The 11,179-nt window shown below is 46.0% G+C and overlaps 2 protein-coding genes across 2 annotated transcripts; one reads left to right on the forward strand and one right to left on the reverse strand.

Annotated features, from left to right (window-relative positions):
* The first annotated feature begins 2,519 nt into the window (after positions 1-2,519).
* Positions 2,520-3,236, forward strand: LOC141664510 (secreted RxLR effector protein 161-like). Its single transcript, XM_074470464.1, has one exon. It carries the CDS (start codon positions 2,520-2,522, stop codon positions 3,234-3,236), a length of 717 nt encoding a protein of 238 aa, XP_074326565.1.
* Positions 3,237-4,249: 1,013 nt separating this feature from the next.
* On the reverse strand, positions 4,250-10,884 carry LOC141664511 (uncharacterized). Its single transcript, XM_074470465.1, has 5 exons — positions 10,701-10,884; positions 8,881-10,331; positions 6,678-8,313; positions 6,225-6,416; positions 4,250-4,602 (listed from the first exon to the last, which is right to left on the reverse strand). Exons 1-5 carry the CDS (start codon positions 10,882-10,884, stop codon positions 4,250-4,252), a joined length of 3,816 nt encoding a protein of 1,271 aa, XP_074326566.1.
* Between the last annotated feature and the right edge of the window lie 295 nt (positions 10,885-11,179).

Consider the following 11,179-nt stretch of genomic DNA (forward strand, 5'->3'; position numbering starts at 1 on the left):
GAGAAGCCAATCTAACACAAATATATGATGAAGAACCTGCACTCTTAATGGCCATGAATAATGAAGGTGCAGATGACATAATTCTCTTGTCTGAAGGTGCAGGCTCGAACACAAAAACTTTGGAGGAGGACATCTGGTATCTAGATAATGGGGCAAGTAACCATATGGCTGGGCGCCGTGAAAAATTTCAAACTCTGGATATAAAAATGAAGGGGCAGGTTAAATTTGGCGACGGATCTCTGGTACAAATCGAGGTGAAGGGCACAATAAGAATTGTTTACAAGAATGGCGAGACACGAGCACTACAGGATGTGTATTATATACCCACACTGAAGAGCAATATTATTAGCCTAGGTCAGCTTTCTGAAGAAGGAAATCGAGTTGTATTGGATGGAGAAAACTTGTGGGTCTATGATAGTTATGGGAGGCTGATTATGCACGTAAAACGCTCTCCAAATCGTCTCTACAAAATACGCATTGAAGATACCAAGGAAGTTTGCTTACTTACAAAGGAGGAAGAAAAGGCATGGTTATGGCATGCACACCTAGGCCACGTCAATTTTAATGCAATGCAGCTGATGTCTAGGAATCAAATGGCACATGGTCTTCCATCCATAAATCAACCAAAAGAGCTTTGCAATGGGTGCCTTATGTCAAAATAATCCCGTAAGCCTTTTCCTACTCACTCTCATTTTACTTCTAAGCATGCATTAGAATTAATACATGGGCATCTTTGTGGGCCTATTTCACCTTCTACTCCTGATGGCAATAGATATTTCATGCTATTAGTATATGATTACACTCGTATGATGTGGATTTACATGCTTAAGTTTAAAAGTGAGGCATTAAATTATTTTAAGAAGTTCAAGTTACTGGTTGAGAGCAACTCTGCAAAACAAAGCATTCAGGTGTTCCGTACTGATCGTGGGGGGGAGTTTTGTTCTGAAGAATTTGAAGACTTTTGTCAACAAGCAGGAATTTTGAGGCATTATACTGCGTCCTACACACCACAGCAAAACGGTGTAGTAGAGCGTCGTAATCGTACAGTGGCAACAATGACTAGAAGCTTGCTTAAGGAAAGGGGAGTTCCTGCACAGTTCTAGGGCGAGGCAGCTAGACATGCCGTATACATCTTAAAATATGCTCCAAACTCCAGCATTCTCACACATAACTCCGTATAAGGCATGGTGTGGTCACAAACCATCTGTTGAATCTCTGAAAATCTTTGGTTGCATCTCTTATATGAAAATTCCAGCCGTGTTCACTCACAAACTCGATGACAAAAGTAAAGTATTAGTTCACTTTGGACGAGAACCAGGAACTAAGGCGTATCGATTGTACGACCCAGATTCCGGAAGAATTTATGTAAGCAGAGACGTTATATTCAACGAAGGAAAAGGTTGGAAATGGGATAAAGGTGCAAACCAAATCGCTGATAGGTGCACTCAAATCAACACTTTCTAATTTCAAATTGATTTTGACATTGATGCACGAGAAATATATGAGCAACACGCACCAGAAAATTCTGAGTTTTTTAGTGAAAATTCTAACTCCAAGAGTGCTGCCTCACCAGAAACACCATTCACATCAGGGTCTGTTTCTTCATCTGACATTGCAGGAGACTCAGGTTCTAGTGGTTCCAGCACTGATAGTGAACCAAGACGCATGAGACAACTCTCAGACGTTTATAGAGTCACTGAGGAAGTGGAAATTGAGGATGAATTGCTGCTAACAAATGTAGATGCACCAATAAATTTTGAACAAGTTGTCAAAACTGAGGCTTGGAGGGATGCAATGAATACATAAATTACTACTATAGAAAAGAACAAGACGTGGCAACTTACAAATTTGCCAAAGGGCCATAAATCAATCGACTTGAAGTGGGTGTTCAAGTTGAAAAAGGATCAAAATGGAGAGGTAATCAAACATAAAGCTCGTTTGGTGGCTAAGGGCTACGTGCAGTGCTATGGTATTGATTATGACGAGGTTTTCACCTCGGTCACAGGATTAGAAATGGTTCGCTTACTTTTGGCATTGGCAGCCAAGAACGAATGGGAAGTACATCACCTTGACGTCAAGTCCTCTTTCCTAAATGGTGTTCTCTCGGAAGAAGTCTATGTTTCTCAACCTAAAGGCTACATGAAAAAGGGGCAAGAACACAAAGTTTATAGATTATTCAAGGCCCTATACGGGTTACGACAAGCACCCCGGGCTTGGTACTCACAGTTAAACAAGTGCTTGTTGAAGCCTGGTTTCGTGAAATGTCCCTATGAACATGCTATTTACACACGAAATGAAGGGTCTGAAATTTTGATTGTGGGCGTCTATGTTGATGATCTAATTATCACTGTTACCACTGTTTCTAACATTGTCAAATTCAAGGGGGAGATGAGTCGTGAATTTGACATGACTGATCCTGGAAGATTATCATATTACTTGGGCTTGGAGGTCGAACAAGGCAGTGGTTACATCAAACTTAAACAGACTGCATACGCAATAAAGTGCTTCAAAATGCAGGCATGAGTGACTGCAAGGCTGTGACGTATCCCATGGACTTCAACCTGCAGATCGATGCTGATTTAAATGGTGAACTGATAAATTCAACTCATTACAAGAGCTTGGTTGGAGGGTTACGTTACTTGGATTACACTCGTCCTGACATAGCATATGCTGTAGGAATAGTCAGTCGCTATATAGAGAAACCCACTGTAATGCATCTGAATGCCATAAAGAGAATATGTCGGTATGTCAAAGGTACTCTACACTACAGTTTGGTATACATAAAGGGACGTGGAAACTATATTCTGTCAGGATTCTTTGATAGTGACTTGGATGGGTGTGTAGAGGATAGAAAGAGCACGAGTGGGATGGCATTTTATCTTGATGAAAGCTTAATTTCTTTGGTGTCACAGAAGCAATATTGTGTGGCTCTTTCATCGTGTGAAGCTGAATTTATGGCAGCCACAATCACTGCGTGTCAGGGCATATGGTCGCAGCGAGTTCTTGTTCAGATCTCAGATATCAAACCAGGTCCTGTTGTTATATATATCGACAATAGGTCTGCGATTGATCTAGCAAAGAATCCAGTTTTCCACGGACGTAGTAAGCATATTGACGTGCGATACCATTTTATTCGAAAATGTGTTGAGCAAGGTCTGATCGTAATCAAGCATATCAATACAAGTGAGCAGCGTGCTGATATACTAACTAAGGCTTTGTCTGCGGCTAAATTTTAGAAAATGAGAAGCTTGCTTGGAGCGAAGAATTTAGAACATGTTTAGACTAAGGGGGAGCGTGTTGGGTTTATTATCTAAACATGTTCCTGGTACTTTTACTTGTTTCTGTATTTGAATAAATTATGTACGTTGTAGAGTCAAACTTGGTCTGAAGTAGTTACAAGTTTGTAGGAGATAGTGTAGGACGTGCACCTGGGTTTTAGGTAGTAGTATGTTAGTCAGACTCTTTTAATAATTTCTGGTATGCACTGATTTCAGTTTAATCCCAATAGAAGTTTTTATTCAGAAATCTCTACAGTTGTGTTCTATAATCAGTTTAGTCTCTACACTACCTTCTTAAAACGTGATCTGTTCCTATATCTTGTGAAAGCTCGACCATGATCCCAATCATCGTTGTGCTCCCTGTATCGGTGCTCCCGGTCGTACCTGTCCCTGTGGTACCTCTCTCTCTCGTTCCTCTCCCTCTCACACCTCTCCCTTTGGTAACTCTCCCTGTAATACCTCTCCCTAACATACCTGTCCCTTCCATGACCCCTCTCATCACGATGCCTCTTATTAGAGTTACCTGACCTGTCACGTTCAGATTCTCGATCTTTCTCACGCGAGGCACCATATGACTCTGAAAATTTGTAATGGCCCTCTCCATATTTATACTCTGAAACCCCTTCTTCACCACCATAACTCCACTCTCTTGGTCTTTGGAAGTGTTCCTCTCCTCCACGTATACCATCATTCCACATTCCTGAATGAGGTCCCTCCATTCGAGAACTACCCATCATCCCCATTCTATATCATCCCCATTCTATTAGCAGACATTCCCTTGCCAAATATAGAATAATCGACATGTTGAGAGACACGAGGATATTCCATAGCAGGACCTGTAAAATCTCCATAACCAGGTCCTCGACCACCAGGCAGACATGTGCCCCTCATAACACTTCTTCTTGCTCCGCTACCCCTCACATTCCTGGTGCTTCCTCTTCCCGCTCCACTACCTCTTTCTGCATTATCATTCATAGGCCTCTTCTCTGTCTCATATTGAGATTGAGGTTGGACTTGGAATTTCTTTTTATATAAGGAACGACCATCTTCCATAAAGCCTCCGAAGAAGCAAATTCTACCGTGCAAGCTCTTCCATTAAAAATGTATCCGTTCATTCCTTCTTTACACAAGGCTGCAACAATTGAGTCATAAAACTCAACCTGACAATATCCTCTGGACTTACTATTAGCTTTCTCATCGAAGAACTTAATCTCTTCAAGCGTCCCATATTTAGATGAGACACTTTCGATTTCTGTATCAGTAGTCCACCAATGTAACTCTCCAACAAGGAGAATAGTCTCACCATTATCTCCAGTTGGCCTAACTGGGTTATCATTGGAATTTTATGAAAGTCTTTATGAAGAAGGTTCCTGACTTCGATTGGGCGGCTCTGGGTGCGAGCACAGCGAGGCATGCTGACAAGTTGAAGCTAGAGATGGAGAGGGATGCCCAAATTGTTGAGGAGGCTCGGCTCGCGGCCGAGAAGGCCCAGGTCGCTGGTGAAAATCGTGAGGGAGCAGAGGCTGATAACCCTTAATGTAATTTTAATTAGAACTAGACTTTTGACTGGGTAAGCGGGCACCCCTTTCGCCTCGCGCTTGTATTTGAAATATTCTGCCTCGGGGCATAACTTATTTAACTTTTGTTTGTATAAAATGTAAATTTTTTTGTGCCCGCGTATGTCTTTACGGTGCTAGCTGGTTTTTTTTTTGTGTTTTCTTACCATGCTTCTACTGACCAAAAGTAATCATAACTCTGGCCGCTTATGGCGAGCGTTACCCCTTCACTGCGAGCCTAATTTATTCAGCTCGTGTCATTTGTTCAATCAAACAACCATTGAAAGAGAATGCCAAGTGGAACAAGCCCGCATCAACTCGCAGATGTTGTAGGTGTGCTCGCACTAGGAGCTCGCATGTGTCTTCTCCTCGCATCATGCGACTTTGAGTATGTTTGATGGAGGGCTGGGCCCCCTGGGTCGCATTTATGGTCTTGAGGGCCAGGGTATGAGCTCGCATCGCGGGCCTATACCTCTTTATCCATATCTTTTATCTACTATGTATTCATATTTGTCTAAGCGGGCCGTGGCCCAGCTCGTTTCATGTTCTTGGCATCAAGCGGGTCGGGGCCCAGCTTGATTTAACATGTTAATAAAACAACTGTTCTGTCCTCGCATGAGTTCCCAAGGATGGGGTCCCCTACTGGGTATTTAATCTATTGACAGAAGTTAAAATATCAAGTGCACAAATATAGATCAATCGTTTATTCATAGATAATGGGAAGTGAAAGGAATACATGCTTGTGGTCTCAGGGAGGCACCTATATGGCACAACCCCCCGAGACTTAGGAATATTTGAAGATAATACTAAGTCTGAAAAGAATAATATTACTGATAATACTTGCGAAGGTGTTCCGCGTTCCAGGCTCTTGGGATCAACTTGTCTTGCATATCATTGAGGTGGTAGGTTCCCTCCCAGAGCACCGATTTTATCTTGTAAGGGCCTTCCCAATTCGCTCCAAAGACTCCGTGACTCACCACCTTGGTATTTGGCATGACCCGGCGCAGAACCAAATCTCCCACCTTGAAAGTTCGGGCTCGAACCTTACTGTTGTAATGCCTAGCTGTCCTCTGCTGATATGCCGCTATCCTGATCTGAGCCTCTTCTCGAGTTTCTTCGATCATATCCAAATAGAGCCGATGATTGACCTCGTTTGCCTCTGAGTCATAGTTGTCCCTTCAAAAAGATCCTGCTCTCACTTCAACGGGCACCATAGCTTCACACCCATACACCAGAGAGAAAGGGGTCTCTCCAGTTGTGGTTCGGGGTGTAGTGTTGTAAGACCATAGGACCTGGGCGAGCTCTTCTGGCTATGCTCCTTTCTTCTCTTCAAGCTTTGCCTTTAAGGTATGCTTAATGATTTTATTAACAGCCTCTGTCTGCCCGTTACTCTGGGGGTGGCAGACTGCGCTAAAGCTCTTCTGAATCCCCAGCTGCTCATAAAAATCTCGCATCTCCTTGCTATCAAATTGTTTCCCATTGTCAGATATCAGCTTGTAAGGGATGCCATAGCGACATACAATAGCCCTGTATACAAACTCCCTGAGCTTTTTCGCTGTGATAGTGGCTAGGGGTTCGGCCTCTGCCCACTTAGTGAAATAGTCTACCGCAACCACCGCATACTTGACGCCTCCCCTGGCCTTCGGGAGTTCCCCAATCAGATCAATTCCCCACATGGAGAAGGGCCAGGGGCTCATGAGGGATGTGAGAGAGGCCACGGGGTTGTTGTAATAATTGGCATATCGCTGACACTTATCACAAGCTCGGGAGAATTCAAAGGCGTCTTTTTTCAGCGTTGGCCAGTAGTAGCCTTGACGGAGGATTTTCTGAGCTAGAGAGCTACCCCCCGAGTGATTGCCGCAAATGCCCTCGTGTACTTCCCTTAGGATGTAGTTGCATTCCTCCCCATATATGCATTTGGGAAGAGGAACACTGAACCCTCTTATGTATAGAATCTTGTCGTATATCACATAGCGGGCTGCTTTGTATTTTATCCTCCTTGCCTCGTTCTTTTCGTCCGGAAGTGAACCTTCTCTTATGTATGCTAGAATAGATGTCATCCACGTGGGGCCGAGCTCATTACTGAGGCTGCCCACCTCGTGCTCGGGCACACTAGGTTGCCTCTGTATATCAAGGGGCACGGTCCCTAGCAAAGTGCTCTCGCGGCGTGAGCCGAGCTTAGCTAGCTCGTCCGCGCCTTCATTCTGCCCACGCGGGATTAGTTCCAGCCTCACCTCGTTGAATCTTGCGATTATCCTCTGTGCGCACTTCAGGTAAAGCTCTGTTCTCGGCCCCTTAGCTTGATACCCCCCGTTTATCTGATAGACCATAATTATGGAGTCACTAAACACATTCAAATTCTCGACCTTCATTTCCAAAGCTAGCTTGAGACCGTTGATCAGGGCCTCATACTCATCATCATTGTTGGTTGCATGAAAGGCCAGATGGGTCGCACGTCTGATCTTGTGCGCCTCTGGGCTGATTAGCTCGATTCCAGCTCCTGCTCCATCATCATTAGAGGCACCATCCACATATAGGCTCCACCATGCGGCACTATTTTGTCTCTCCAGTCCAACTTCTTCTGTGCTAGGTATAACAACAAGGGCTCCCGGCTCCACTTCTTGATGTGGGGGAAATTCTAGCACAAAATCGGCCAGGGCTTGGCCTTTGATCACAGTCCTTGGCTTATAATCCACCTCGAATTGGCCGAGCTCAACCGTCCACTTCAACATTCGACCAGAAGACTCTGGTTTATGCATCACTTGTCTGAGGGGGTAGGAGGTTCGCACTTCTATCTTATGTGCCTGAAAATAGGGCCTGAGTTTTCGGGAGGCCAGGATCAGAGCATATGCTAGCTTTTCGAGGCTTGTGTATCGAGTCTCGGCATCGGCTAGCCTTTTGCTCACATAATATACCGGGAGCTGGACATCATCCTCCTCTCGGACTAATACCGCACTTATTGTAAAGTCGGAGACAGCCAAGTATAGGGTCAAAGTTTCTCCTGCCTTTGGGTTGGACAACATTGGAGGGCTGCTGAGATGCTTCTTTATATTCTGAAAGGCTTCCTCACATTCTTCGGTCCACTTAAAATTCCTCCCCGCTCTTTTAATTGCTTTGAAGAACTTTTGGCATTTATCGGAGGATTTTGAGATGAAGCGATTCAAGGCAGCCACTCGTCCCGTTAAGCTTTGAACATCCTTCACTCGTCGAGGGGATCTCATCTCGAGTAGGGCTTGTATCTTGGCTGGGTTGGCCTCAATGCCTCTATGGTTGACAATAAATCCCCAAAACTTCCCCGATTCAACCCCAAACACACATTTCTGGGGGTTGAGCTTCATTCTGTACTCCCTTAGGATCTGGAACATTTCTGCCAGGTGGCGGACATGATCCCTCGCTTCTTTCGACTTCACCAGCATGTCATCTATATAGGCCTCCATAGTCTTCCCCAATTGATGCTTGAACATCTTATTCACCAGCCTCTGATAGGTTGCCCCCGCATTAAGGAGCCCGAAGGGCATCCCGATGTAACATTAAAGGCCCCGATCAGTAATAAAGGAGGTGTGCTCCTGATCTGGCCCATACATGGGGATTTGGTTATATCCCGAATAAGCATCCATAAAACTAAGCAATGCGTGCCCAGCCGTGGAATCAACCAGCTGGTCGATTTGGGGTAGAGGAAAGCTGTCCTTCGGGCAGGCTTTGTTCAGGTCGGTGAAGTCTACACATGTCTTCCACTTGCCATTGGGCTTCTTGACAAGCACGGGGTTGGCCAGCCACACGGGGTAGAAGGCTTCTCTCACAAGTCCTGCCTTCATTAATCTATCCACTTCTTCTCTGAGGGCCTCTGCCCTCTCTCCACTAATCGGCCGTCTCTTTTGCCTAACCCCCTTCTTTTTTGGGTCCAAGTTGAGCCGGTGGCACATGACATTTGGGTCAATCCCTATCATATCAGAGTGTGACCATGCAAAGACATCCAAATTCTCCCTTAGGAAGCGGGCTAGATCCTCTCTCAAGTTAGGACTTAGGTTAGAGCCTATTCTGAGTACCTTGGAGGGATCATTTGGGTCTACCAAGATCGGGATTGTGTCCTCTGCGGCCCCAGCACTCTCGACCATTAGGGGCATTCTCGGGTCTAAATCTGCTAGAGCCTCGCTAGATTTTCCCATTCCCGTGATTGTCAAACCTTCCGCATCCTTGAGCTTGGTCTGGTGAGCTCGGGCCGGATTTATCCAGCGTTCAGAGGTTGCAGTTACAGTATGAGTGATTCCATCGGGCAGGTCCCTAGTGATTGTTGTTTCTTTGTGTGCCCATTTCCCTCTCCTAAGTCTTGCAGCGATTTGTTCTGGGCTCTCTTCTTCATCACTTGCTTCCTCTACAATCCCCTCTTGTATCAACATGATGGGCTGAGAGGCTTCCATTAGCAAGGCCCCTGGGCGTGGTTCCACGTGAATTCCCATGTGCTCGAAGTAGTGCTCGGGCAACTCCTCAATTGAGATCAAATTACAAGTCTCGTGGCCCTCGGGACGTGTTCTTTTCCTGCCCTCTGCCTCTTCCATAGGGACGTCGCACTCACCTGCTTCAGCTATCTCCCTTGAGGCACTTCTTGACTCGGCCGCCTTGAGTGCATGGTTGTAGCAGACTCTGGATTCGTATTGACAACTCTTCAAGATGCCTACCCCCGTGGGGGTTGGGAATTTTATCGTCATATGATGGATCGAGGTCACCATCCTCATCGCCCTCATAAGGGGTCTGCCCACTATAACATTGTAGGCACAAGGCTGGTCTAACCCTATAAATATAGCGATCTGGGTGTCCACATGAGGCTCCTCTCCTATGGTCACCGGGAGCCGAATTGTCCCTTTCACTCCGATCGAGTTTCCCGTGAACCCGTACAGGTGCCCACCTGTTGAGGTTAATTCTCTATCCAATAATCCCAGTTTTTTGTAGGAATCATAAGTCAACACATCAGCCGAGCTCCCGGTGTCCACCATTGCTCGGTGAACATTCACCGTCCCAATCTTCATTTTTATGTCTAGGGCATCGGTATGAGGGTAATGCACCCATTTTGCATCATTCTCCTTAAACACGATATCATTGGCCTCCCTTTCAAAGAGCTTCGGGGGCCTTTGGCTTAGATGATTGATGTTGGTGAGTGGCTTATCCTTTGCTTCCCGGGCATATCTGTCCATCGCCTTCCGGCTGTCTCCACCAATGTGAGACCCGCCTAGAATAATATGAATACTACCAGCCCGAGGGACCCTTTCTTTGTCTTCTGGGGGTGGAGGAGGGATGGTATGATAATCCGTCCTGTGTCTTCGAACCTCCTTGACAACCCACTCCGTAAGCTTCCCTTGTCTAATCAAAGTCTCGATCTCATCCTTTAGTTGTCTACAATCAGCTGTATCGTGTCCGGTGGCCTCATGGTACGCACAATACTTCGAAGTGTCTCTTTTATTGTATTCTGTGAGAGGAGTTGCCTTCCTAAATACCCCCTTCCCTACATATGTAGCATATATGTGGTCAATAGAGGCTACCAGAGGGGTGTGTGTCTGCCATTTGCTTGTATAAGGCCTTCCCGAATCTTTAGTGGTCTCTTTGCCACGGGCAGACTTTTCGGGCTCGAACTACGCCGATACGTCTTCCTCCTCTTGTCAGGGCTTGAGGATCGGTCCCTCTTGTCTCGATAGCTTTCGCTGATTTTCAGCTCTCTCATCGATTTCTCTACCCTCTTGAAGGGTTCGGCTTGCTCATAGAACTCGACCAAGGTCCTCGGCTCACTCGCTTGGAGGTTCTTCCAAAATTTCGATCCTTCTTTCAGCCCTGCTATCAAGAAATTTTTGATGGTCTCCTCACTGGCTCCTCTCACCTTGGGGACCTCGGCGTTGAACCGATGAAAGTATTCTGCCAAGGGCTCCCCCTCTCTTTGCTTGATGTTGGCTAACGTGGCCACAGGAGGCGAATAGTGGAGGGTCTACTGAAATTATCTGACGAACAAGTCCTCCAATTGCCTCCACGTTCTTATGCTTGCCGGTCCCAATTTGGAGAACCATTGTTGGGCACTACCTCTGAGTGATGCCGTGAAGAGTCTGCATCGGGTCATCTCCGGCACCTGATAGACTTCCATCTCGGTGTTAAATTGTATAAGGTATTCCCCGGGTCGGCTTCGCCATTGAATAGAAGGTCGGGGTTGTGCCTAAACACCCGAGGTAGGGGGGATGATCGGATAGCAGCCGTAAACGGAGAGGGGGCAGCCGATGCAGGGGGCCCTCTCTTCTCTCGCTCCATCTCATCTAAGATCCTTCTCAGGTCCCTTACTCTAACAACTTCTCCTTCTCTGTCACCACC

The sequence above is a fragment of the Apium graveolens genome, chromosome 6 (genome assembly GCF_009905375.1).
Source record: "Apium graveolens cultivar Ventura chromosome 6, ASM990537v1, whole genome shotgun sequence".
Lineage (NCBI taxonomy): Eukaryota > Viridiplantae > Streptophyta > Magnoliopsida > Apiales > Apiaceae > Apium > Apium graveolens.